A 26,345-nucleotide genomic window follows, 5' to 3' on the forward strand; every position below is an offset into this window, starting at 1 on the left:
TTATAAATAAAGCCCATTTGCCTTTTTTTTCTGCCTGAAAAAGATGACCAAACTTTTCTGGTTCCAAAGAACATGGAGCGGCAAGTGGGATGATAAGTCTGCAAAGTTTGCCTCTGCAAATTCAGACTGCATATGAGTTTCCTACAGCACTGGGAACAACAGCTTGCCTTTACTAACGAGAAACAGATGTTGTGATGAAAAACTGAGGTGGCACAAAACCTGTTCAAAATACAGAGGAAACTTGAATTCCTAATCCACTTTAAGTTCCTCATCAGCTGTTGGTATTTTGGGTAGATGAAATACCAACACCCCTTTAGGACTTCTAGCTCTTTTAGCACCAAAACCTGAATCTTACATAAAAACTTGGTAAGAGCAAATTTTAACTTTCAAAAATGAGTTAAAACAACAGATGTAGCATCTGTTCCCTAGGCAATGTGTAAGCCTGTGTAGTACCAAACATGGTCACTCTCATTTTAGAAATGAAAGTAGAACTGATATATAAATTATTATTATGATCTACAAAGATGGTATAAATTAGTATTGGAATATTTATTGGAGCCAGAATGTAAATTATTTCCAGATGAGATTTTCTACCACGCAATAAAGCACTCTGCGGCATACAGGAAAGGTTCCTCCCACCATATTGAATAGATTACTGTTTATACTATCAGTTTTAAACCAATCCTACTTTTAAGTGCATACGAACCAGTGCATCAGTACTAATGTGATGATATTCACAAGAATCTCTGTATCGGAACTGTACAGAGCCTCCTGCCTGCTCGCTGTGGACTACCCAGTCCACACCCATCCTCTCCAATTGCTTTCGAGTCCCCAAGACAGCATGTCACACATGCTCAGCAAAGATCCACTTAGGTTCTTTGCTCTGGACTCCTTGACCACAGTGCCACAGGCACCACCACTGCCAGAAATGCTTTTTGTGAAAACGCTGCTCCAGTCAGCGTAGCTGCCTTTTGACGTGGGCTGCTCTGCTTCCTCCAGGTCTTAAACTGCTGTGGTTTGCAGAATGAGAAAGAGATGGGGGTAAGAGAAGAGGCTGATCCTGTTCCCAGTTTTGTTTCACACATTGTCACTGGAGCACCGATGTAGGCTGACTTAGATTCAGCCTCACAGAGCATTTTATGAGCCTTCTTTCATTGAGATTCAAAACCAGTCAGTTCTTTAGACAAGAAAGGGATTGAGATGCAATTCTGTTCCCTTCATGATTCTTGTCTCTCTCCCTCCTGTCCCTATTACAACTAAGCTTTTCTCTCTTGTAAGCATGTAAATCAGACAAATAGGTATTTGGTGGGAGGCTTAAACTCACCAGGTGAAATCCACCTATGAGCTTTCTTCTGTCCAGTCAAAATACAAAGCTGTGACTTGGCACCTGAATTGAATGAGAAGTAACATCCACATCACCTGGAAACTTGTAAGAAATTCAGAAACTCAGACCCCAACTCAGATCTACTGAATCAGAATCTGCATTTTTATAAGATTCTTTGGTGATTCCTCTGCACGGTAAAGTATAGTGCTGATTAGAACATGGTACCCGTGATCGTCTGCTAGCTTTATGTTGTTATAAAATCACACAGTATTTACAGTAACCCCAGCTGGCCATCATGCACTTGCTTACTCCTCATAGTAACAGGAATCAACAAATCTATCACTGTTAAAAATTCATTTTTTAATAAGGCAAGGTAACTAGTCAACAAGTCTAATACACTTAGAGACATAAACTACATATAAACAAATTGCAATAATCTATTAATTTTATATAATTTAATGAGTTGATTTTGTCAATTTGAGGTTAGACATTAAGGATTTTTATGTTCATTGAAAACTCTGAAAACAGAGGCACCATCTCAGGCAGTTGGCAGAATACTCATAGATAACAGTCAAGATGAACCCCTATCAACTGTGCATTTAATTTTGTTTGTAAATGTTGAAACTTGATATTAAAGACTTACAACCCACACAGGGTCGTTTATTAAAGAATTGAAATAAATGTATTTTAATAAATATTTGCTGAGTATTTGTTACATGCTATAGGAAAACCTAGAACTCTGTTAGTTTATAATTTAATAGGAAAGCAAATATTCACTCTCAGACATAATGTGAGACAGTAGACCCATAGTTAAAGTCATATGGGATAGAACATGAGAGGATGATCACATGCCATTGGGAAAATTACAGAAAGGCTCCTCAGAGGTCAACTTTGACATTATTTTTCTGCTTTAAGTTTATTTCCCTTCTTAGCTGAATACCCTCATTGGTAATTTCAGCTATTACTGTTGTTCATTGTTGATATACTGAGTATTTGGTGATTCTCAAATTTGTATTTCTTATTATCTGTCCCCAAATATTACACTCATGTTTCCAACTACCTGCTGTACATTTCTGCTTGAATGTCTCATATGTAACTCAGCCTCTCAAAAACTGAGCTTATCATCTTTCTCCTTCCTGAATTTTTATCTTAGGGTATAATCCACCAACTCACCAAAGCTAGAAACCTACACATCAGTGACATCCCCTTTCCTTCATGCAATCTTCTAATTACTTTCTTCTAGAATCTAACCAGTTGGAACTATTTTATTTCTTCCTAACAATCCTTTTCAAACACCTCTTTGCTACCAGGACAAGATTGTTTATAATGTTTTTACAAATCTGTAGTATATCACTATCAGGCTGTATTGTAATTGTTTATTTTTCTTCTGTGTTCTTTATTCAGTAGGCTTCTTGAAGAAACAGGGTCTTTTGTTAATGTTGGTATCTCAAAGTCTAGCACAGAGACTGGCACGTGCTATGTACACAACAAATGCTTTCCTGAAACACGTTGATATGGAGTGGGATGTAGCTTAGATTTTAACGGATTGCCTCTAGACTAGTAGAAAACTGTTGGTACTGATTTTGCATGTTCAATTCTTATGCATCCCATTTTGTTTTTTTTGAGATGGAGTCTCACTCTGTTGCCAGGCTGGAGTGCAGTGGCACAATCTCGGCTCACTGCAACCTCTACATCCTGGGTTCAAGTGATTCTCATGCCTCAGCCTCCTGAGTAGCTAAGATTATAGGCACCTGCCATCCCACCCAGCTAATTTTGCATTTTTAGTAGAAATGGGGTTTCACCATGTTGACCAGGATGGTCTTGATCTCTTGACCTCATGATCCATTCGTCTAGGCCTCCTAAAGTGCTGGGATTACAGGTGTGAGCCGCCACATCCAGCCTCCCCATCTTTTTTCTTTTACACTATACACTGATCTCCAGAATTTCTTTTCATACAGATGTTTTCTTTTTCAGATCAATGATGAAGGAACATCTTGAGTCATTGCACTACAGTGCTGAGTACCAGCCTACAGCCAAAGTTTGGAGTGTCGCCATCTTTGTATTAATAATTGTTTTAATCTGTACTTATTGTCCTGTTTTAATTATACTTAAAGTTCTCGGTACAAGTGAAGAATGTGCAGGTTTGTTACATAGGTATACACAATAACTGGAAAATTTTAAACGTTCTGATGCTGGTGAAGGGAATGAAGGTTTCAACAGTACTGAGATGATCTGAAAATGATGCAGTCTGTTAAAAGCCTCACCGTTAGCCTCATTTGAATGCTTTTAGATTTAAGCAAGTTGAGTATAAAATTGCTAAAACAAGAACAAAGTTAGACCTACTTATTAGATATATAAATTATATACTGCAAATATATTTTCAGTTAACTGTGTCTAAAGGCAAAGGTGTAATTAAATGTTTTAGGAATAGAACTTTATCGGGGGTAAAGAGGTTGAATGAATCCTTATTCGTATACAGAGGACTGGATCTGTTCCTTCTTTACTTCCATTTGTGTGAAACCACATTCTGTGAACCCCAAAGCAGGGCATGTTTTATATGTGGAGAGACAGATGGCTGACAATGTGATGGGATATTTAACATTTGCAAAATTTTAGAAAATCTTGGATACAGAAAACCATTGCCAGAGAGAAGGACGAGAGTACAGAACATTATTTTTACCCTATTCAGTTGAATATTCCATTATTTTTAATTTATGTGAAAAGCCTAGCTTGATTAATATCAGGGAAAAAAGCATTGCGGTTTTGGAAATGTAACTGCACATAAACTATGTCAGCAGGCCTGCCATTTGACATACTCAGTATCTTTAGTCATAAGACATTAAAGATCAAACCCCTAAAGATATCTACTCACTAGGTTGTTTTATACTCTTGAACATCATGATTCAAGCCAGGGATTGGACAGTAAAAGGCTTAAAAAATGTAGTTGTTGAGAGCAACTGTTATTCAGTAACTGAAAACATACTCTCTCCTTTTGGCAGAAATTGTCCTTTGGCAACAGAAAGTATCCTTCTTTTTTCCTCCACAAAGCCTCAAAAATGGTAAAGTTGAGCTGAATGGATGTCTTTAGTACCTACAACCAGGAAAAGGATGTGTTTCTCTGAAACATAGTGAAAAGTCCATAGAAGGCTGGGTTAGGAAAGGTTTGAAGAGATCTCTTTTCTTATACTGCAAAAAGCCTTTAGTTTGTCATCATGTCCTAAAGTGAGATCAGCTTGTAGCAAATTCAGTTTCCTTGCAGGAATTACAAATTGGTTATAAAGCAGGAAACAGAAAAGAGCACTACATCTGGTCACAGTAATTATTGCCATTTGTTAAGATATTTTAAGCATTAATTAATCCCCTTAAACAGAGCTGAGGAACCTAGTCTTCAGTTGGTTTATGTTAAGAAGAGTGATACCTCTCTTTCGTGACAGATTTATTCATAGGTATTCACTTTGGTACATTTACGGTATATCAAGTAGAACAATGATATTTGCTTGATTTCACCAAGCATAAAATGAATTTGTGGTGAACTCTCTAATAGCTGAGGATTTGATTTGACATTCAGGTTGACGATATCTTAGAGAGGCCATTTTGTAGGTAAAGGTTCCTTGTGATCTCACCTGTGCCTAACATGTCCACATTGACTGCTATTTCCTCCTTTGCATTTTAATTACAAATAGATGAGAACTACCTGGCTCCCAACCAGCCAGAGCATATTTCATTACTCACATTTGTTCCCTCTGTGTTATAAAATTTCCACTCCTTTACCTAGCTAACTCCTACTGATACTTCAAGACTGAGCTAATGCCATCTTCTCTAGGAAGCCATTCCTAACCAGCTGGTCTGGGCAAATCTCCACACAATCTTTATCTCAATGTGGGTCACGCTAATGTGTCTGTTTCCCCGAATGGACTGTAATATACAGGAGTCCCCTTTATCTGCAGTTTCATTTTCCATGGTTTCAGTTCCTGTGGTCAACTGTGGTCAGAAAATATTAAATTTTCTGGAAAATTCCAGAAATAAACAACTCATGCATTTTAAATTGTGTGCCTTCGTGAGTAGTGTAAAGAAATCTCATGCTATTCAGCTCCATCCTGCCCAGGACGTGAGTCATCCCTTTGTCCAGCTTATCCGTGGTGCATTTGCTCCCTATCGACTAGTCAATTAGGAGTCATCTTGGTTATCAGATTGACTGTCGCAGAATTGTATTGCTGTGTTCAAGTAATCCTGATTTTACTTAATAATACTTTATTCATAATAATTATTAGTATTATTGTTAATTTCTTACTGTGCCTAACTTATAAAATCAACTTTATCATATGTATGTATGTATATGAAAAAATATAGTATATATATGGTTCATTACAATCTGCGGTTCAGGTACCCAATGGGAGTCCTGGAATGTATTCCCTATAAGATAAGAGAGGACTCCTGTGCTTGGAAATATGACCACTATGTTTTGAATCCTCAGTGCAGTCTGTTGCTCCAGTACCTTATGTGATTAAGTAGCTAATTACTCACTGGAGTACATTGGTTAATATAAAACCTTTCCTGCCTCTGGGACTTACAGTTTATTAAGAAAAATATACAAATACATATATGATTCTAAGGCAATACAACAGCATAAAACAGAGTGGCATACCTTAGACTTGAGATCATGTCAAGTATTTGGGTAAATAAAATTGAAACCTAAAGAATGAGTAGAAGTTACTTAGGCAAAGGCTTTGGGGTAGCTGGAGCACTGCAAATAGAATTTTTGTGTGTGCATGCGCACCTGTATTATGTTTTAGAAATGCCCACAGTACTTCAGTGAGGGATAATTTACATATAGTAAGATGTGACAATCTTCAGGCTACTGCTTGAAATGTTAACATATGTATGTACTTATCTAACCTCCACCCAAATCAAGATAAGAGAACATTTTTATCTCTTCCCCAATTTTTCTTGTGCCCCTATTCTAGACAATTCCACCCCGGGAAGTAATTACTTTTCTAATTTCTATTACTCAATATGACACATTTAAAGACATGAAAAATGTTCAGAGTCACAGATTTAGGTAGCAAGGTTGATAGAAGAGAGAGAGGGAGGAGAATGCGGAGGTAGGCAGGTAACAGATCATGGAGAATCTTGAGGATCTAGTTCAAGATTTGGGCTTTTGGCCTATGTGAAAAAGTACCTGTTGAAATCTGAGCATGAGGGTGACAGGATTACGTTAAGGTATCAACAGCTGTACTACTTGAAGGACATTAAGACTGGAGATAAAGGAACCAGTTAGGAAGCTAGCGCAGTACTCCAGGGGAGAGAGAATAATGGCATGAGCCAAGGAGTAGCATGTAGAGAGAGAAAAATCCGTGATTTAAGATATATTTTGAAGTTTGTAGATGCTCATAAACATTTATTAAAATAAACAGTATTATTTTAGAAAAAAGTGTCATTTAAAAATTCAATTTGCATTTAAATAGTTAATGTTGCTGAAGGCTATGGAGATAGTCCCTTAATTTTAAATGATGTTTATTATTTTCTAGGTTGGCAAAGTATACCTTATAATTAATTCATTATTTTTCCACCAACAAAGGGAATATTGCATAGTATTTTCTATAACACCTAGCATATTGCCTTTTCGCCATGAAAAAGATTTTCATACTTCTTTATAGGCAATTTTAATGAGTTTAAACTTATTACAAAACATAGACATTTCCATATTGCTTATTCACATTTCCCAAATATGACTGACTTTGCCGGAAGAAAAATACCAATATGTATATATCTTTAAACAGATATGCTGTTGAACATTTCTACTATTAGATTATGACTGAATTATTTAAGCTAATTAATTCTATGCTAAAAACCTTGAATGAAACTTACATACTACTTAGGTGAACATACCATCATTCACCAAAAATACATGTTATTTTGTTTGGTTTTCCTCCTTTGAACAATCAAGGTCATTTCCCCATTGAAAAGCATGATCATTTTTTGTTTGTTTGTTTCTGTGTTTTGAAAACTCGATACTTGTTTCAGACTCTATGCAATTGGTATAAGAGAGTGATAAAATGTGGTAAGGTTACTCTCTTAGTTTTCTACGGATGCTATAACAAAGTACCATCAACAATGAGATTTAAGGAAACGGAAACTAGTGTCCTGGGTGATTTAAAACTCAGACATGTATTGCTTCACAGTTCTGGACGTCAGAAGTTCGAAGTCCAGGCAGGGCCATGCTCCCGCTGAGAGAATCCTTTCTTGTCTCTTCCTAACTTCCGGTGGTTTCCCTGCAACCTCGGTGTGCCTAGGCTTGTAGCTGCCCCATTCCAGTCCTCTGCCCTCACGTGGTCTCTCCCTGTCTCTCTCTCTGTCTCTTCATTGGATGCTTCTTTTAGAAGGACACCAATCATATTAAATTACAGGTTCACTCTACCCCAGTATTACCTCATCTCAACTAATTTAATCTGCAACAATCTATTTCCAAATAAAGCCTAAGGCACTGAGGGTTAGGGTTTCAGTATATCTTTTTCGGGGGGGGGGGACATAATTAAACCCATAGCAGTTACCAAAACTGATGAATGTAAAATGATCTGCCACTAGGGAATTACCCACCAGTCACTCTCTCCGTTTCCTTTATACGTTTTCTACGTTACTACATTACATGTAGACGGATACCAAGAGCTCATGTGTGTGTGTGTGTGCGCGCTCACTTCTATAGATGTGGATTAGACTCCATCACTGATAACCCATGGAGTCATGGAGAACCATGCAAATTGTGTTTTACATTTCCATGTGTAGGTCATTTTTTACTGAGGCATGCATAGGCATTGGCAAAATTTTCTTAGAGTGAGCTGTGCATTTTGTTCATAATATCAGCACTATTTTTCATTCCCTTTCTCTCTAGTGTGATTAATTTAGGCAAAATAAAATTGAATTCTGATGGATGGCTTTTATTTATACAACCCATAAGATGGGTTACCAAATACCAGAGTGCTTGACAATTTGGTTTAGGGTGGATTTCAACTGCTGCCTCCTTACACTTGGGAATATGCATCATTTGTAGTGATTTTCACTACTCTTGACAGGTGATCTGAATAATCCGGTTGCTCTGGTTCTGAATTTCCTCAGTAACCTGATTTGTTTCTACTCAGTTCTCTGGTCGTTTGGCAATATTTGATCCATGCTTAATGTACATCCACTGGACACCAAGCACAAGGAAACAGAGGTGAACTTTAATCCTCACACTCAAAGATCTCTCTTTAAATAACTAAATGAAAGGCTATTTTTCTTGGCTACTTTTCTTAATAGCTTGCACATTGGACTACGGTGTATCAAATATAAAAATGAGTTCAACAGACAAAGGAGATGAATAAATATATCAGGGGTATGTTAAGGTTATTCATGGTTCTGCGTTTGTGATTCATATTTGTTTTTATATATTTTTATTTCAGCTGAAAGAGACATCAGTGTGTATTGCGGGGTGCAGGCCATTACGATGAAGATTAATTTCTGCACTGTACTTTTCTCGGGTTATTCGGAAACAGATCTGGCACTGAATGGAAGGCACGGGGACTCCCACTGCAGAGGGTTCACCAATAACAACACCTTTCCGGCCGTGGTCATTTTTATCATCAATCTCAGCACCTTGGAGGGCTGTGGAAACAACTTGGTGGTAAGATTAGTGTGAAATTCTGTGCTAGGTCTGGGGTCATAAATAAAAAATCTCCCCATTTCATAAAAGAATAAGACGTCCAATCTCTCTCTTAAGAAAAAAAAAATACAATGAAATTGAACAAATAACTTTCCTTTGCCTGCTTGAGGCATGCACTCCTGAATACAGAATTCTATCTTCCAATAATGGTTCTGTTTATAGTAGTGGGGCAGTCAAGGGGCCTGAGGTCAGCTGTGCTCCTCTAAGCAGCATGATTTTGTGTGAGTGATGTTGATGGATCTGCCTTTACAGTATAGCATTAGCCATATTCCTCATGCTTTATAAGCAAGTATCTGACCATTCAGTGTTTGTTCCAGTGAGTCTGGCAGTGAGCCACTTGGCTTGCGGCGTTAGTGACCTCATTTAGAAAGAAAGATGAAAGATAGAATGGGAAGCTTGTAATCTTCTTTCATGCTTACCATTGAATGATCAACACGAGTGCTTTGTAACAAGGGGCTGTCAGTATTTCTGGTACAATATTCTTAAATATGTGGGACTGTCTTTTGACTTTCAAAATGTTTATCATATCCAGTCTTACCATGAAATCCCAGTAGCACACTATCTCTAATCATTGTGAAAATGGAAACATCTCTTTAAACATTTCCACCCTGAATTAGAAATACTAGTTTGTACCATTCATTTGTTTATGAATACGTTGAACACCAAAAATAGACTTGAATACGGAATTGAGTTTCCAGTGAACTAAAATTAATTGAAGTGAGTATATTGTGATTTGAAGGGAGTATTAGTTAGTTACACCGAAATTCATTTACTATTTTTTATTTTGCTTATTTAAATATAATCGTATTGGTAAATTAGCAAATATGAAAAAGGAAATGCAGTAAACATGATCACTTAGCCCAGGGAAGGAGATACTGACTTTTTTCTTTACAAGTTATTATTTTGTATTAAAGAGAAAGGATTGATTGTTCCAAGGCCAGGGTTTCTAAGACTTGGTGGGAGATGGAAGACAGAGAAAATAGATTTCTTTGAATCTTCTTCTTTATCTTTTCCCAGAGGGCTTTTAGAATATTGTGCCCATGACCGTTTCCAAACCTGCAGCTTGAGTATTGTTGACTCTTTTTATTAAAAATGTTTATTCAACTCTGTGAGTTGTGTGCAGAGAGGTTATGAAGTGTGCCTAAGGGAAAGTAATGCAGGTTGATTATTACAAGTCCCTGTTCTGTGTGGAGGGAAAGAGCCTATGTGGAGATGAGCAGCATTTCCACATCTCCCACCATGCCCTGAAGCCTTTCCTTCACTTTCTTGTCTGAATGCATCATCTTACCCTGCTGCCTAGAAAATGATTCAGGAGAAAAGCCAGGAAAGGTGTGCAGTGCATGTGCTGTTTACCTGGTTAAAAAGCTGAGTAAGTCTGCTATAAAAATTGCTAGGCAGGGCGTCGTGGCTCATGCCTGTAATCCCAGCACTTTTGGGGGCCAAGGCGGGCCAATCACCTGAAGTCAGGTGTTCGAGACCAGCCTGGCTAACATGATGAAACCCTGTGTCTACTAAAAATACAAAAATTAGCCAGGCGTGGTGGCATGTGCCTGTAATCCCAGCTACTTGGGAGGCTGAGGAAGAAAAATAACTTGAACTTGGGAGGCGGAAGTTGCAGTGAGCTGAGATCATACCACTGCACTCCAGCCAGGGTGACAGAGTGAGACTTTGTCTCAGACAAAAAAAAAAAAAAAAAATTTCTATATGTATGTACGTGTGTATTTTTTTTTTCACAGACAGAATTTCTTTGTTTAGCTATTGAATCAAGCGAGTACTGGGAGGAGGGGAAGATTTGCTTATCTTTCATTTTTTGCCTTAGATGCTACCGGCCTTGGCAACTGCTCTAAGAGCGTTTCTGCATGGGAAAAAATTAAGTAGGCTACTAAGTTATTGGACTGGAATCAAGATGTTTTCATTCGTAAAGATTCTTGTCCCATTTATAAATTAACTAGGTGATTGCCACAGCTTTACCCATGTGCTGTTAGATTCATGCATTAAGTTTACTCTGTTGTTGAAAATCACAGATCTAAGTAATACAGTAGTGTCTGCTAAAATATTTACTGAGTGCCCTCTTGTATTTGACAAGGTAGAAGAAGTTAGAAGAACTCTCTGGTATTATGAAGGTCAAATAATTATTGATTATTCCTAAAATGGTGGATCTAAAATTTTAGTAAGACTGGAGAATTCAGTGAAAGATAAGCAGACCCAAGGAAATATACAGGGACAACATTTTTACATAACTTCTGGAAGTTCATGAACCCCCAAATCCATCTATAAACTATTATCCTAGAAGTTGATAAGCATCTTTATGAACCAGAGAGAAAGACCCTGAGAAGATCAATCCTCAGGAAATGTATGACCTTCATTTATTTGTTCAAAAATCATTTTGGGGGCCCAAGATGCTGGTAACCGTGATATGCTGAGTTTGCAAAGGTGGACAAAATGGTCCTTGCCCACAAAGAGCATCGATGATGGCTAAGGGAACTGCCCAGAGAGCAGGCTGCTTTTGCTCTGCCTACTAATATCATAGAGATAAACACTGCATGTGGGAAGTCAGGGGAAATTCCTAGGGAAGGTGAGATCCTGAGGAGGAGTAGGATAAGTTATGGGAAAGTGGGGAGAGTGACAGCATTATTGTCAAAAGTTGGAGCCTGGAGATACGAAGCTAATAGGTAAAAAGGATCACATTAACAGGGGTTTTTGGTTTTTTTTTCAGCCATTCCAGAGAATTTTGCTGTCATCCTTAAGTGTTTTCAGATTACTTATTGTAACCCTCTGAACCTATAATCTATCTTCTTTCTCTTTTATAAAGTATAAGTAAAATGTCTTTGGTAAATATGAAGTTTCATTTATACATGTCACTTATAAATTGCATTTGGATTGTATGATTTCAAAACCTTCTCATTTTACAGTTGAACTAGACCCTAGAATTGATCTTGTTTAATGTTTTATTTTGCATATGAAGTGCCTGGATGTATATATAGCCATTTAATCATTAAACTACATCTACCATTCTAACAGGTATCCACAATTTCTGGAGTCAGTGCTTATGGAAATGCGACTTCAGTACAAATAGGAAATATTTCAGGATACATTGATACTCCAGACCCACCAACAATCATCAGCTATCTACCTGGGCTTCTTTACAAATTTAGTTGTAGTTATCCATTGGAATACCTGGTTAATAATACCCAGCTTGCTTCGTAAGTTTGCATTTTATTCCTGCTTTTTCATATTGAATTTTTGCTTCAGTCATTTCATATCTTTCAGGGACTTAGAAAGGTAGCAGGATTTATTGAAAATAGTTAAATTGAAATAATGTAATGGGAAGCATATTAGGTGATATATATATATATATATATGAATGATGATCCATAAGAGACCCAAACCATGTTTTCCCCCAAATTAAGCTAATTCAGACTAGCCAGTTGTCTGTCTTGGGTTCTCTTCACTCCCTTTGCCCAAGAGCTTTGAGAGCTTTTGCTGCCCTGAAGGTCCTGTAGCGTCCCCAGTGTGTTGGCATTTGGTAACTACATTGCTGAGTTTTGCTCGGCTTCCCTCTCTGCCATATACTTTCACTGCTGGGCTCCGCTGCCCCAGATCCTGGGATCTCCATTCCTCTGTTGAGCTGTCAGCTGGATGGGTGCTGATGATTCTCCCAGAACCATTGCATGGCCGATGGACATGTAGCTCCAAATATGGACTGAGGGTGTAGCCTTTTGCTTATGTCCATGTATTCATTTTTCCCAAAGCACATACTTCCAGGAGAGGGCTATGTCCACATTACAATATAATCACCTGAATTTGTTGAATATTTTTGACAAAATGGGATGATTAAGTGAATGTTTTATCCAATTTTAGGGTTTGCTACTATTAAGTCTTAGTTATTGCTTAATCTTAGTTATGAGGAAATGTGGAGGCTACATTGTACTTCAGTGAAAAAATATTCATAGCTGGTTTTAATAGTACAGTGATGACAAAGACCTTGGTCAGAAGCAAGGCTTTGATGTGGAAAATGAGAAAGGAAAGGCCTTGAGTCAAAACAATATGGGTATACAGGGAAACATCTCTTACTCTGCCCCCCACTCCCCACATTGAACACATTCCTGAGCTCTGTTCAGATCCATGGAAATTCATTGATTATTCAATTTCTCACTCACCTACTATTTACCATGCAATGTTCCAGCAATGAACAAAGTAAAAGAAATTCTCTGATCTCATGAAACTTCTATTCTAATGAAATGGATGAAAGTGTATTTGTACCAAGTTCAAGCCTTTATCTGCCAAATGTCTAAGAGTAATGCAAAACAAAAAAGATTACTTTAAAAATAAAATGATCATAAATCACAGCTTGTCTTTACTTGTTCCCTCTTGCTTTTTATTATTTTATCTGTTCAGAGATTTAAGCAGTATAGCAACTCCAAGCATAATTAACAGTATGTCAGAATTATTCAGGAGTTTTAGTGCTTTAAATGTAACATCTAGATATCACTTTTATTTTAATAACTGAGGAGTGCCTTCCTTTTTCTAAATGTGTTTTAGGTCCTCAGCTGCTATTTCTGTGAGAGAGAACAATGGCACCTTTGTCAGCACTTTGAACCTACTCCTTTATAATGTAAGTTGATGGGTGAAGGATGTTATTTTCTCTTTCACTGTTGTGAGAAGTCATTTATGTGAATGGCTTTTATATAAAAATCTCCTGAAAGCCACATTAACCCTGTTATAGCTTGGTAACATTTATCTATTTTTGCTACCATTCTCATATATCTTAGTGATAAAGGTGTAATAACATCTCCATTAAATTTTCTTAAAGTTGATAAGTGATTTAAATTTTATTTCAAAAATGTGATTTTAAATAATAACTTCAAATGTCTATCTACATTTATGTATTTATTTGTTTATTTAGGTAGGGGTGTGTGAGTAGCTACAGTTAGCTTCAAGATTTGGGAAATAATTTTTTTATGTGTGATACAAAGATTTTAACAGTACAAATGCTGTTTCCCTTGGAGGCATTCTTGGTGATGAATGTGTTAATATTTTTGCTATGGGTTTTGGCTGATGACAATTCTGTCACATCTGAAATAATTTGGATTGATACATAGCATTGTCGAAATTTTTGTCATGTAAACATTGACAGTGGCAGCAAAACGTGAAAAATACATGGATTTCTATTTATAACTGTAACATTAATCCCCCAAATGATATTTTCATGTTGATTAAAAATTTTTATTCATACATTTTAAATGCCTGATTTAAATATCAATTTTTCAATCTATCAACCAACATTTTTGTAAATTATGAATCTGATTTTTGCATTATTATTCATGCCATCATGGCACTGAGTTATAATTCATGCAACTGATTTAAAAGTCAGTGCTTTATACTTTGAATATAATGAGCTATAAATATTGTAGTAGGACATTTTCCAAAGGCATTAAAAAAAAATCATGTTTATAAGTTTGTAGTCTGACACCACAGAGTTCTAAACAACAAATTAAAATGTGTTAGAATCAAGATTGCCTTTCTGTCGTTTCTAAACTTTCTTCTGCAAAGAAAAGCTGCCAAGATACTTGGTTCTATAATACTCAGCAAATGTGCACCAATATCTATTTCTGATATGGCCAGATATCTACTATTGTTGTTAAGAATATTTATAGAACTTTAAACTGGAAAATTTCTGTTAATTTCCATGCATAAGCTCTCTGAGGTAGAGTTGAGATTACTAGTTGGATTTAATGTTATTTATTATAATTGAGTGAGTCAAAGATGAGAATTCCCGATTCTGAAAAAGAAAAACATATATCCATATAACATTTAATGATACTATTATTTTCTGTGAAATTAAACTACTCTCTCATTGAAGTAGCAGAAAATCAAAATTTAGAAGTGTGGATTTCAGGAAAGCTTTGTTATTAAGGTCTTTTTTTTTATTATTAGAGATGGTATTGTAGCCTGTTGCTAAGAAAGTATGAACCTTCAAAGAATCTCTGAAATTTGAAGGCTTAAGAATGCCTATAATTTGATGATAACCTTAATATTTTAATTATACAGTAACCAACTTTTTGATATTAGACTACAAGTGAAATTGCTGTTGCCCAAATTCTTCTCATTTTAAATCAGCTGTAGAGCAGTTTTAGTTTGACAGAAAAGTTGGTGGGAAAATAGAGATCCTTCCCACACATAACCACCACCCTTGGACACATTTTTTTTCTCTTATGTACATCTCGTATTAGTGTAATACATTTGTTAGAACTGATAAGCCAATATTGATACGTTATTAACCAAAGTCCATAGTTGACATTTCTTTCATGTTCAGGCTACGCTTCCTCTTGTACCTGCTGTGGGTTTTGACCAATATAAATGGCATTTGTTCCTCTTTTCTGTGTAATGCGGAAGAGTTTCAAGGCCTCAAGCAAAACTTTTTAAACGCAGTGTCCTCATAGTATTTTCCATGTTATAGGATATTTCAAAATTAGTAATTTTCACGAGAAAAAAATTTGGGTATACTTTCATTAGTTGATCCAAAATCAGATTTATCATTTGTTTGGAATATTAACATGTAGCTAACCAGATGTAATTTTTATTGTAGTATTCCAAATAAAATATTATAATCTTTAGAAGCCATTAATTCCTATTTCACACACAAAGTTTTAATTTCTAACCCTTGAGGATAATGAAAACTTATATTACATCCTTACTGCTTTCATTTTCTGATTTGTTATTTGGAGAGGAAAAGTTGTGCCCAATTCAATGTAGCACCATAGTGTATTTTATATGTTCTGGGATTTATGTATAAGTATCTGAGGGTAAATTATATCTAGAAAACCAATAACTTCTATCAACTATGTGATTTTTCATTGCAAACTACTAGTTGAACTGTGGCTTTATTTGGTGTGATATAAATACGTCAGTTTTGTTCATTGTAGAAATGGAAAGTAAGGATGCCTTTGTGTCTTGGAATTCTACCTACGTGTTAGATTCTTCTAAGACAGTGGACGATCAGCAAATTTTAGATAAGGTTATTATAATCGTGAACATTTTTTAACTATTGTAGAAAAATTAAAATGGTTATAATTGATTTTAGGGACAATACATTACTGAGTAAAAGCCACCATGCAAATTGAAGTTGAAAAATTAACTCTTAGAAAAAATTTCAGTAGGAAAAAAATGATGATTCATAATTAAACCACAGCTGGATCATATGCCACTTGCAAAATGACTCAGCAGTATAGTATTGTAAAGAAAGTAAGCATACTTCTGGTCAATATTGATGCAAATATAAGATGAAAGGGCTGCATGGTTAAGGAAGTGTAGATTACTTAGAGAAGCTGGAAAAGGGAGCTTGAAAGATAATTGCATAAAAACATTCCCTATCAGACATGGTTAGAGGAGCCATTCTCATCTATCACCAAAATGTAGAAACCAAAAGACTGAAGAGGATCACTTTTTAAGTATAACATATCTCTTATTTATTTGGCTTTATTTGGGAATAAAATGTTCCAAATTCACATTTTTTTTTTAAAGTAAAACATCCAAACTATTACCGTTTTAAATTATAAAATTTAAAATACATTGCTTTCTTCCAAGCCTTTTAAAGAGTATGGTTGATATGTTGTCTTTCCTGATGACTTTAAGATTTTGTAAGGAACATTAAAAGCTCTTCTTTGCTGCCAAGCAGTGACGTCTTCTGAATTACTAAGTTTAGAGAAACAATTGGCCTCTGTGTTAAAGGATGTGACTGCTTCACCTTGGAGGGCTTTTCTGGTTTTATTTTGCACTTTATTTTTTCTGGTTTTCTTCATTATCAAATTATACCTGCCACTTCTTAATTTCTAAATTTGATGCTTTAATCTAGTGTGGATTTGAGAATGATACAAATAGCTCTCTAGAATTGGTCTAAAATAAGGGTCAAAAAGTATAAATGAAGTCCTGAGATACCCTTTTATAAGAAACCCCTAAGGAATTTGTGCAGGAACTATATGGCATGTATTTTAGCAGCTTGGAGAGTGTGTTTGTCTCAAAAGCTGACTCTTGCCCTATAAAAAATATAATGTGCATATACCTCATTTTGGTTTCCTGTGTATTATTATTTAGTTTGTACCTTGAAGATATTGTTAAATTCTAGAAATTTGGTTCTTCTGTACTTTCTCCTATTATGCCTAGAAGAAAATTTCTGTTCTTGTATGACTTTAAAATTGTCTTACTTTGGTTTTCAATTAAATTTTAACAATTTCAAATTGCCAGGTAAGTGATTTTGGGGAAATAAAATATTAGCAGAAGTGTAAGACCTACAACGCCAGCAGCAAAGGCCTTAAATGGAAGCAGATGTAACTTAATTAAACTGAATATTAGCCTCTAGTATAATTCAAATAAATGGAATATTAATTTAAGTAAACTAAATATTGACCATTGAATATTAACCAAACTGAATATTAACCAATGACCACTGGTTAAATTTAGATGCAATAACCAATGACCACTGAATATAGTGTAGATACACTGAACATTAGCCACCATATATGATAAACTATGAAATAAAAGATTTAAACATGGAATCAGTTTGTTACATGGATATGGCTTAGTAACAGTTCTGCCAAGAAACCAGAGGGTTACGTAAACCCTTTTTGGATTGGTACTGTAGATTCATGTTTGTTTCTTTTCTCTTTTATTTTCTAACATTGTTGTTTTAAGTGGTAAGTGTGCTGTTGTTGGGAAAGTAATGATAGATTGTTTGTTTTTTCATCATTAGGATTCAACCTACAACCAGCAGTTAATTATCCCCAGTATAGGATTACCTTTGAAAACCAAAGTATTTGCAGCTGTACAAGCCACTAATCTGGATGGCAGGTATTTTCAAACTGTTATCTTTTTTAGGTTAAAACACTTTCACTACCTAACCACTCGTGAGTCATAAAGTTAGCCCGTTGATTTTTAAGCTCCGTTTGAAAAATATTGTCATTACCACAGCATTTAGGCATGCCACTAAAAAGAAACACAAATGACAAAGTTTAAGAGGTGACACTCATGTTCTGTCATTACTTGGAAAATAACAAATCTTCCCATAAAGAAGGGGAGTGGTTCCTGGAAGGGGGCCTGGGGAGATCTGGGATGCCAGAATGTTCTATTTCTTCATCAGAAGGATGATTAACCAGATATAGTCATTTTTGTGAACGCTTGATTTGTTTGCTTTTCCATATGTACGTTACTCTTCAATATAAATTTATTAAAGAATGAAAGGACTCTTCACATAAGAGTCTGTGTCAAAATTACATAAAATGGTCCCAGTATTATCTCTGTTAAAAAAAACTATTAAATTTTAGATGATACTTAAGAAAATTCACAGCAGTCAAACTGAAAAGGAACTCAAAAGCTGAAGATCTAATCCTGCCCTACAAAAAATGTAATGTGAAATGGCTTATTTTGGGTTGCTCATGTATTATTATTTAAACTTTGCATCCTGAAGAGATTGGTATACTCTAGAAATTTAGTTCATCTTTACCTTCCCTCTTCCTGTCCAGAAGAATACTTCTATTCTTGTATGAGTCTTTAAAACTGTCAATTAGCAATGCAGAATTTTTTCCATTTTATTGGCATTCACTTCCTATGGATTAGTATTTTTTTTAAATAACATCAGAGTTGGAATGAACTAATGTATAAATGTGAGCAAAATCTACCCTTCTGGGGAAAGGTTGTGGATGTGGATGTGCCTCATGGCTTTCTCCTCCCTAACACAGTATCTACTGCGGACTCCATAATCGCCAAACCACTGATCTGGTATACAATTTATGCTCTAAGCTCTCTTGCTGTATTTGGTATGATAACATCCTCTGATTCCATGAGGGACGGTAACGTCTAGAAAGTAAAGGCTATTGTTTATCATGAACACATAAGCAGCTATTAGCTCATTTTAAGGTTTGCTGCTCAGACTTTGACCACTCAGTTGTCTTGTACACAATTTTTTTATGACATTAGCCTTGACTCCCCTTAATGTGAAATTGACAATTTGGTGTGGATTTTTAAACACTTTGAGTTCAGGAGAAAGTTATTACTTTAAAAAAATTTTTTTATGGGTACATAGTAGTGTAATTGTTTATGTGGTACTTGGGATGTTTGATACAGGCATGCATGTGAAATAAGCAGGATGGGGTAGAGAAAGTTTTAATAAACAAGAAACCTCTGCAAATAACAAGTAATTAACAGTTATATTCCATGGGATAAGAAGTTTGTCGATATTTACTTCCCTTGTATTAGTAACTAATCCCCAATTCTGACTCTAGATAATATTTGCTTACATTCTTTCAGATGGAATGTTTTAATGGATTATTGCTACACAACCCCATCAGGAAACCCAAATGATGACATTCGATATGACCTCTTCCTTAGGTAAGACTTAGCTGTCTCAGTATTGTATTGATACCAAAGACCCAGTTGTATGTAGTTGAAATGGAAAATCTAAGTCAGGTAAATTATAAAGCACTATTATAGCTTATAAATTTCAAGTTTTACATTTTGAACTTTGAGTCCTTACAAAACGGAAAGTATAAAAGTTGAGAGTAGTTTTCAACACAAAATGCTGATAAGGCTATTGCTGTATCAGAGTTGTAAGTTCGGTCCACCAAAGATGTTTTATTCATGTTTAGGAGATATGGGAATATTTCACTGTCTTAGGAAAATCATGGTTAGGATATTATTCTCAAGAAAAGAAAGGCAATAGAGGTTACTATTTATCTGCAGCTAGACTATCTCATATGTCAAAAGGAGAGTAAAATTAAAGCAATGATCTGGATAATTTAAACCCCAAAATACTTTTGTTCATTTATCAGTATTTAGTATAAAACTGTAATATAACCTACCAGTCCTTCTTTTATTAGAGACAATAACTTCAACCTCGTTCCCCAATAGACAGTGATAGAGTGAATGTAATCTACATTTTGGGAAAGGGGACATTGATCATAAAACCATTCAATCATCCAGGTTCCTTTTCAGCATTTTTATCTGACAGCAGAACAGACTTGAGAGTCAAGCAATGTCTTCTAATCATGCTTATAAAATGCAGTTGGCTCAGATCACTGCAGCTTATTGACACATGATGGAAGTAATATAATGGGAAACCAAAAGAATATGCTTTATTGGCTGATTAAGGGCAAGACGATGTACAGAGGGTATGGTCAACTGTTACTCTTACATATCCTATTTCTGGAAATGTTACTTTGGGCAACATTTTTTGGGGAAAAAAATGTCAGTATGTATCAAAAGCCTTAAAAGTTTCATATTCTTTGATTCCAGCTTTACAAATTGTGAAGTATATTTAAAAATATTTATGATGTTCTGGTCTGTCAGTGATATTTAAAGTAGTGAAACATGGGAACAAATTGTATATTCAGCAATAAGGAAAGAGCTAGGTGAATTATGGACAACCAGTAAGTTGAGAGTCCCTATGGGTACTACCTTCATATAAAGTTGTATATTAGATAGAAAAAATGGTTGCCTTTCTCTTACCTTCTTCCTTTTTGCCTTGTTGGTATTTCTATCTTTGAAAATATGTGATTATTTAACATTTAAAGGCATTAAAATATCAAGGAAAAGGATCATCATATATAATTGTATGTATAACTTTAAAACTTTGGAGTAGGGAAACTGTCTTCTGTTCAAATACTAGAAACCACAAAATAACATGTTGAAAGTTTCATTATATAATAATAAAACTGTACACACACACACACACACACACACACACACACACACACACACTGTCCAAAGCCAAATAACAAATTAACACAATTTACAACTTATACAACAAACCAGTAAGTACTTTTCGTTTTTTTTTTTGCACTGAACTATGGACTATATTTTATTAATATTTATGTAAAAGTAAAATCTTATTGTTTTAATAATAGTTTTATTATTATTAAACTAATTTTGTTTTATTAAACAAAATTTAATAATATTTTGCTTTAAGTTCTGGGTTACATGTGCAGATCTTGTGGGATTGTTACATAGGTATACACATGCCATGGGGGTTTGCTGCCTCCATCCTCCCATCACCTATATTACGTATTTCTCCTAATGTTATCCCTCCCCTGGCCCTGCAACCCCCAACAGATCCCAGTGTGTGATGCTCCCCTTCTGGTGTCCATGTGTTCTCATTGTTCCATACCCACCATTGAGTGAGAACATGCAGTCTTTGGTTTTCTGTTCTGGTGTCAGTTTGCCGAGAATGATGGTTTCCAGATTCATCCATGTCTCTGCAAAGGACATGAACTCATCTTTTTTTATGGCTACACAGTATTCCATGGTGTAGGTGTGCCACATTTTCTTTATCCAGTCTATCATTGATGGGCATTTGGGTTGGTTCCAAGTCTTTGCTATTGTAAACAGTGCTGCAGTGAACATACAGGTGCATGTGTCTTCATAATAGAACAATTTATAATCCTTTGGACATATAACCAGTAATGGGCTTGCTGGGTCAAATGGAATTTCTATTTCTAGATCCTTAAGGAATCACCACACTGTCTTCCACAATGGTTGAACTAATTTACACTCCAACCAACAGTGTAAAAGTCTTCCTATTTCTCCACATCCTCTCCAGTGTCTGTTGTCTCTTGATTTTTTAATGATCATCATTCTAACTGACGTGAGATGCTATCTCAATGTGGTTTTGATTTGCATTTCTCTAATGACCAGTGATGATGAACAATTTTTCCTATGTTTGTTGGCCACATAAATGTCTTCTTTTGAAAGTGTCTGTTCATACCTTTCACCAACTTTTTGATGGGGTTGTTTGTTTTTATCTTGTGTATTTGTTTTAGTTCTTTGTAGATTCTGGATATTAGCCCTTTGTCAGATGGGTAGATTGCAAATTTTTTTTCCCATTCTCTTGGTTGCTGGCTTGCTATAATGATTGTTTCTTTTGTTCAGAAGCTCTTAAGTTTTATTAGATCCCATTTGTCTATTTTGGTTTTTGTTGCCATTGCTTTTGGTGTTTTAGTCATGAAGCTCTTGCCTATGCCTATGTCCTGAATGGTTTTGCCTAGGTTTTCTTCTAGGGCTTTTATGGTTTTAGGTCCTATGTCCTGAATGGTTTTGCCTAGGTTTTCTTCTAGGGTTTTTATGGTTTTAGGTCTTATGATTAAATCTTTAACCAATCTGGAGGTAATTCTTGTGTAAGGTGAAAGGAAAGGGTCCAGTTTCAGCTTTCTGCACATGGCTAGCCAGTTTTCCCAACACCATTTATTAAACAGGGAATCCTTTCCCCATTGCTTGTTTTTGTGTGGTTTGTCAAAGATCACATGGTTGTAGATGTGTGGCATTACTTCCAAGCCTCTGTTCTCTTCTGTTGGTCTATTCTCTGTTTTGGTACCAGTACCATGCTGTTTTGATTACTTGTAGTATCATTTGAAGTCAGGTAGTGTGATGCCTCCAGCTTTGTTGTTTTTGCTTAGGATTGACTTGGCTATGTGGGCTCTGTTTTGGTTCCATATGAAGTTTAAGGTGGTTTTTTCCAGTCCTGTGAAGAAGGTCGATGATAGTTTGATGGGGATAGCATTAAATCTATAAATTACTTTGGGCTGTATGGCCATATTCACGATATTGATTCTTCCTAACCATGAGCATGGAATGTTTTTCCATCTGTTTGTGTCCTCTCTTACTTCCTTGAGCAGAACCACCCTTCTTAATACATAAAAGAATTTAGAAGAATAATAAAGAAAAAGGCCAACAACACAACAGAATTTGGGCAAGGACATAAACCATTTTCAGATAGAGAAATACAAATGACTCTAAGTTATGTGAAAAGATACTGAAACTCATTAATTATAAGACAAATATAAATTAAAATTATAGGATGATAGTTCATTTTACTCTCAAATAGGGAGTAATAAAAACTTTTATCCATACACTTTGCTGATGTAGCTCTGGAGAAATAAGTGTTGTTTTAGTGTATTTCTTGTGAAGTCCAAAATGGAACACCATTTATAAAGGGCACATGGACACAGAAAGGGGAGTACTAAACACTGGGGTCTATTGGGGGGAAAAGGGGAGGGCCAGTGGGAGGGGTGGTGGGGAGGGATAGCCTGGGGAGAAATGCCAAATGTGGGTGAAGGGGAGAAGGAAAGAAAAGCACACTGCTATGTGTGTTCCTATGCAACTGTCTTGCATGCTCTGCTCATGTACCCCAAAACCTATAATCCAATAAAAAATTAAAAAAAAAAAATAAAGGGCAATTTGGCAATACCTATTAAATGATTCTAGAGATATATTTTGTAGATAATCCTGTACATGTTTAACATGATATATTTCAAGGGTTTTCATTATTACTTTGCTTTTAAAAAGCAAAAGAGTCAAAAAATGCATGTACATGAATAGGAAACGGATTAAATAAACTCTGAAACATGTCCACGATGAAATACTATACAGCTGTGGAAAAAGAATGATGAAGCTTTCTAAATATTGATACAGGTAGATCTCTAAGGTAGACTGCTAAATATTTAAAAGGCAAGGTATAAAACAGTGTAGACAATATGTTATAATTTGTTTAAGGAGGGAGGACAATAAGAATACATTGCTTCTGTTTCTATTTTCATATATCCTAAGAATGATGTGAAAATAAATGAAAATAGATGTGAATGAAAATAGATGTGAAAATAAGATCACTGCTGGCAGTTTCTATGAATTTAAATTACTTGGAGTTTTGAACTATATGAAAGTATAATTCTACACACTGTTATTGCAATCAGAAACTGATCTGTTTAAATTTTATGATCCAGGTTATTTTTATCATCTCTGTTGAATTGGCTTATGCTCTTATTAAATATCTGTAACATGGCATGGTTCTGTTAGCTCTTAATATAATGGCAGATCCTTAACACTGTAGAAATTAACTTACAAGTCCCAGTAGGTTCGTACTTTCCAGTGATGTCCTGTTTGCACATCCCCTAAAATTTAGCTGTGACAAAGATCCTCAGACCACCGTCATTGAGAATGGCCGAAGCCAGCGGGGCCGGTTTTCATTTGAAGTGTTCCGATTTGTGAAACACAAGAATCAGAAAATGTCCACTGTGTTCCTGCACTGTGTTACCAAGCTCTGCAGAGCGGATGACTGCCCCTTCCTTATGCCGGTATGTTTTTAAGGAACTTTATTCTAAGTTGTTGAATTGATCCGAGTTGAACTGTTATCAAATGTCAGAAACTAATTTCTGCATAGAAAGTGGATATGTGTTAGGTCAAATAGTTTGACATAGGATTTATTCATTTGTCTAGTAAAGCTCTACTAAATATCCTACTTTGTGCCAAGCGTTATCCTGAGGATAAGAGCTGAGGTATGCGCAAATTCTGAATTTAATTATATTATCCTTTAGGATCATGAGATAGTCACAGAAGAAAGCAAGATAAAAATCTTATCATGCAAAGGAGACAAATATATGGGTTGTAGTAAGATGTAGTATTCACAATTGTGAGAGAGAAGAAACAGAATAGGTTGAGAGAATTGGTAGGGGAGATGAACTTCAGCTGTTACTCTGAAGATAGCTGAACCCCAAAGAACCAAAATCAAGAGTGTGAGAGACATTGCTGACCAAATGATGGTCAAAGACACAGACATACAAATTAGTGTGATCAGAGAGCTTCTAGTTCTTCAGCAGGGTTTTAGAGCAGAGTAGAGATGATTGGAAAACCTGGGGAGGGAGAGGACTGGGTTGGTGCTAGAAAGGTAGATTGGGGCTGGATGGTCAGAAAATCACTTAGATTAAAAGTTAAAAGTGGCTGGGCACGGTGGCTTACGCCTGTAATCCCAGCACTTTGGGAGGCCGAGGCGGGCAAATCATGTGATCAAGAGATCGAGACCATCCTGGCCAACATGGTGAAACCCCGTCTCTACTAAAAATACAAAAAAATTATCTGGGCATGGTGGTGCATGCCTATAGTCTCAGCTACTCAGGAGGCTGAGGCAGGAGAATTGCTTGAACCCGGGAGGTGGAGGTTGCAGTGAGCCGAGGTCACACCACTGCACTCCAGCCTGGTGCCTGGTGACGGAGTGAGACTCTGTCTCAAAAAGAAAAGAAAAAAAAAAAAAGTTTAAAGCAATGAAAGGTGTGTATCTGAATTGCATGCAGCCACCATTAAAATAAAGATCTATTTAGTATGAATAAAAAAAATTCTATTCTGACCAGCTGTCTAGGGTCACATCATTAACCTGATAAAAATGCAGGCCCTTTTGAAATTTGAAATACCGTTAATATGTTTATATTTATGTTCAATTTATGCATAATTAGGAAGCCGTTTCTTCATGCTCATTGATCCCTTTGGACTAATAAGCTGTGTCAGATGGGGGTAAATGGTGAGTCCACATTACCTTGAGTCCATGCTGACCAGCATTTCCAGGAAGGATTTATTAAAGGCTTGAGAGAAATAAAAGGAGAAAAGTTTGATAAACACAGCACTTTTTCAAGAGAGCCATTGAGCTATGTAAATTTATGAGGCAGAGCACAATTACAGCAGGAGGAAATAAGAAATGTGCCCATGCCAAGGTAACAAACACTGTAGCGGTTACATGCAATGTAATTAAATAAATTCATGGAAGGAAATGAATAAAATTAAACATGTGGTATCTCTTCCAAAAGAATCTACTTTCCAAATGGCAATAAGGAAACAATTCTGTACTGGTGTGGAATTTCATTTGTTTTCATTAACACCTCAGATTTGCAGCCACAGAGAAAGGAGAGATGCTGAGAGAAGGACGACTTGGAGCCCCCAGAGCTCTTCTGGCAGCACGGTGCTCTCTGCTGGTCCCATCATTACTCGGAGTGGTAGGAGTGCTCCTCCTTCTGTATGTAGTAATAGACGATTCCAAAATGCCTTGTTACTTGGCTTCTAAGGAGAACTCAGAGTGGTTCCTAAACAGCACTAATTAACTGTGAGACAAGATAAACGGCTGAGCAACTTTAATTTCACAGTGGTTTTCCTGTTTACTCAACTTTCACACAAAGGGCAATATTTATTACATTTCCTGCTTACACACACACACACACACACACACACACACACACACACGCTCGTGCGTACACAGAGTATGCCATGCTCCTGGTTTTTTTGTTTCTTCGTTTGTTTGTTTTTTTGAGATGGAATCTCGTTCTGCCACTGGGCTGGAGTGAAATGGTAAGATTCTGGCTCACTGCAGCATCCACCTCCTAGGTTCAAGCGATTCTCCTGTCTCAGCCTGGAATGACAGTAGCTGGGATTACAGGAATGTGCCACCACATCCAGCTAATTTTTGTATTTTTAGCAGAGACAGGGTTTCACTATGTTGGTCAGGCTGGTCTTGAACCCCTG

At 36.1% G+C, this 26,345-nt stretch overlaps 1 protein-coding gene across 6 annotated transcripts in view; it reads left to right on the forward strand.

The window, feature by feature from the left end:
* The window catches only part of ZPLD1 (zona pellucida like domain containing 1), a 237,911-nt gene that overhangs the window by 202,523 nt on the left and 9,043 nt on the right, over positions 1–26,345 (forward strand). For 3 of the 6 annotated variants that reach the window (XM_017965278.4, XM_078350153.1, XM_078350154.1), the window contains 7 exons: positions 8,761–8,981; positions 12,042–12,223; positions 13,563–13,635; positions 17,770–17,867; positions 19,323–19,403; positions 23,965–24,136; positions 25,714–25,822. In XM_017965278.4, coding sequence (XP_017820767.3) covers positions 8,761–8,981; positions 12,042–12,223; positions 13,563–13,635; positions 17,770–17,867; positions 19,323–19,403; positions 23,965–24,136; positions 25,714–25,822 — 936 coding nt within the window. The remainder of the gene's footprint in view (positions 1–8,760; positions 8,982–12,041; positions 12,224–13,562; positions 13,636–17,769; positions 17,868–19,322; positions 19,404–23,964; positions 24,137–25,713; positions 25,823–26,345) is intronic. The other 3 variants (XM_035274306.3, XM_035274305.3, XM_078350155.1) reach the window with 1 other exon arrangement.

Source organism: Callithrix jacchus, chromosome 15 (assembly GCF_049354715.1).
Source record: "Callithrix jacchus isolate 240 chromosome 15, calJac240_pri, whole genome shotgun sequence".
In the NCBI taxonomy this organism is placed as follows: domain Eukaryota; kingdom Metazoa; phylum Chordata; class Mammalia; order Primates; family Cebidae; genus Callithrix; species Callithrix jacchus.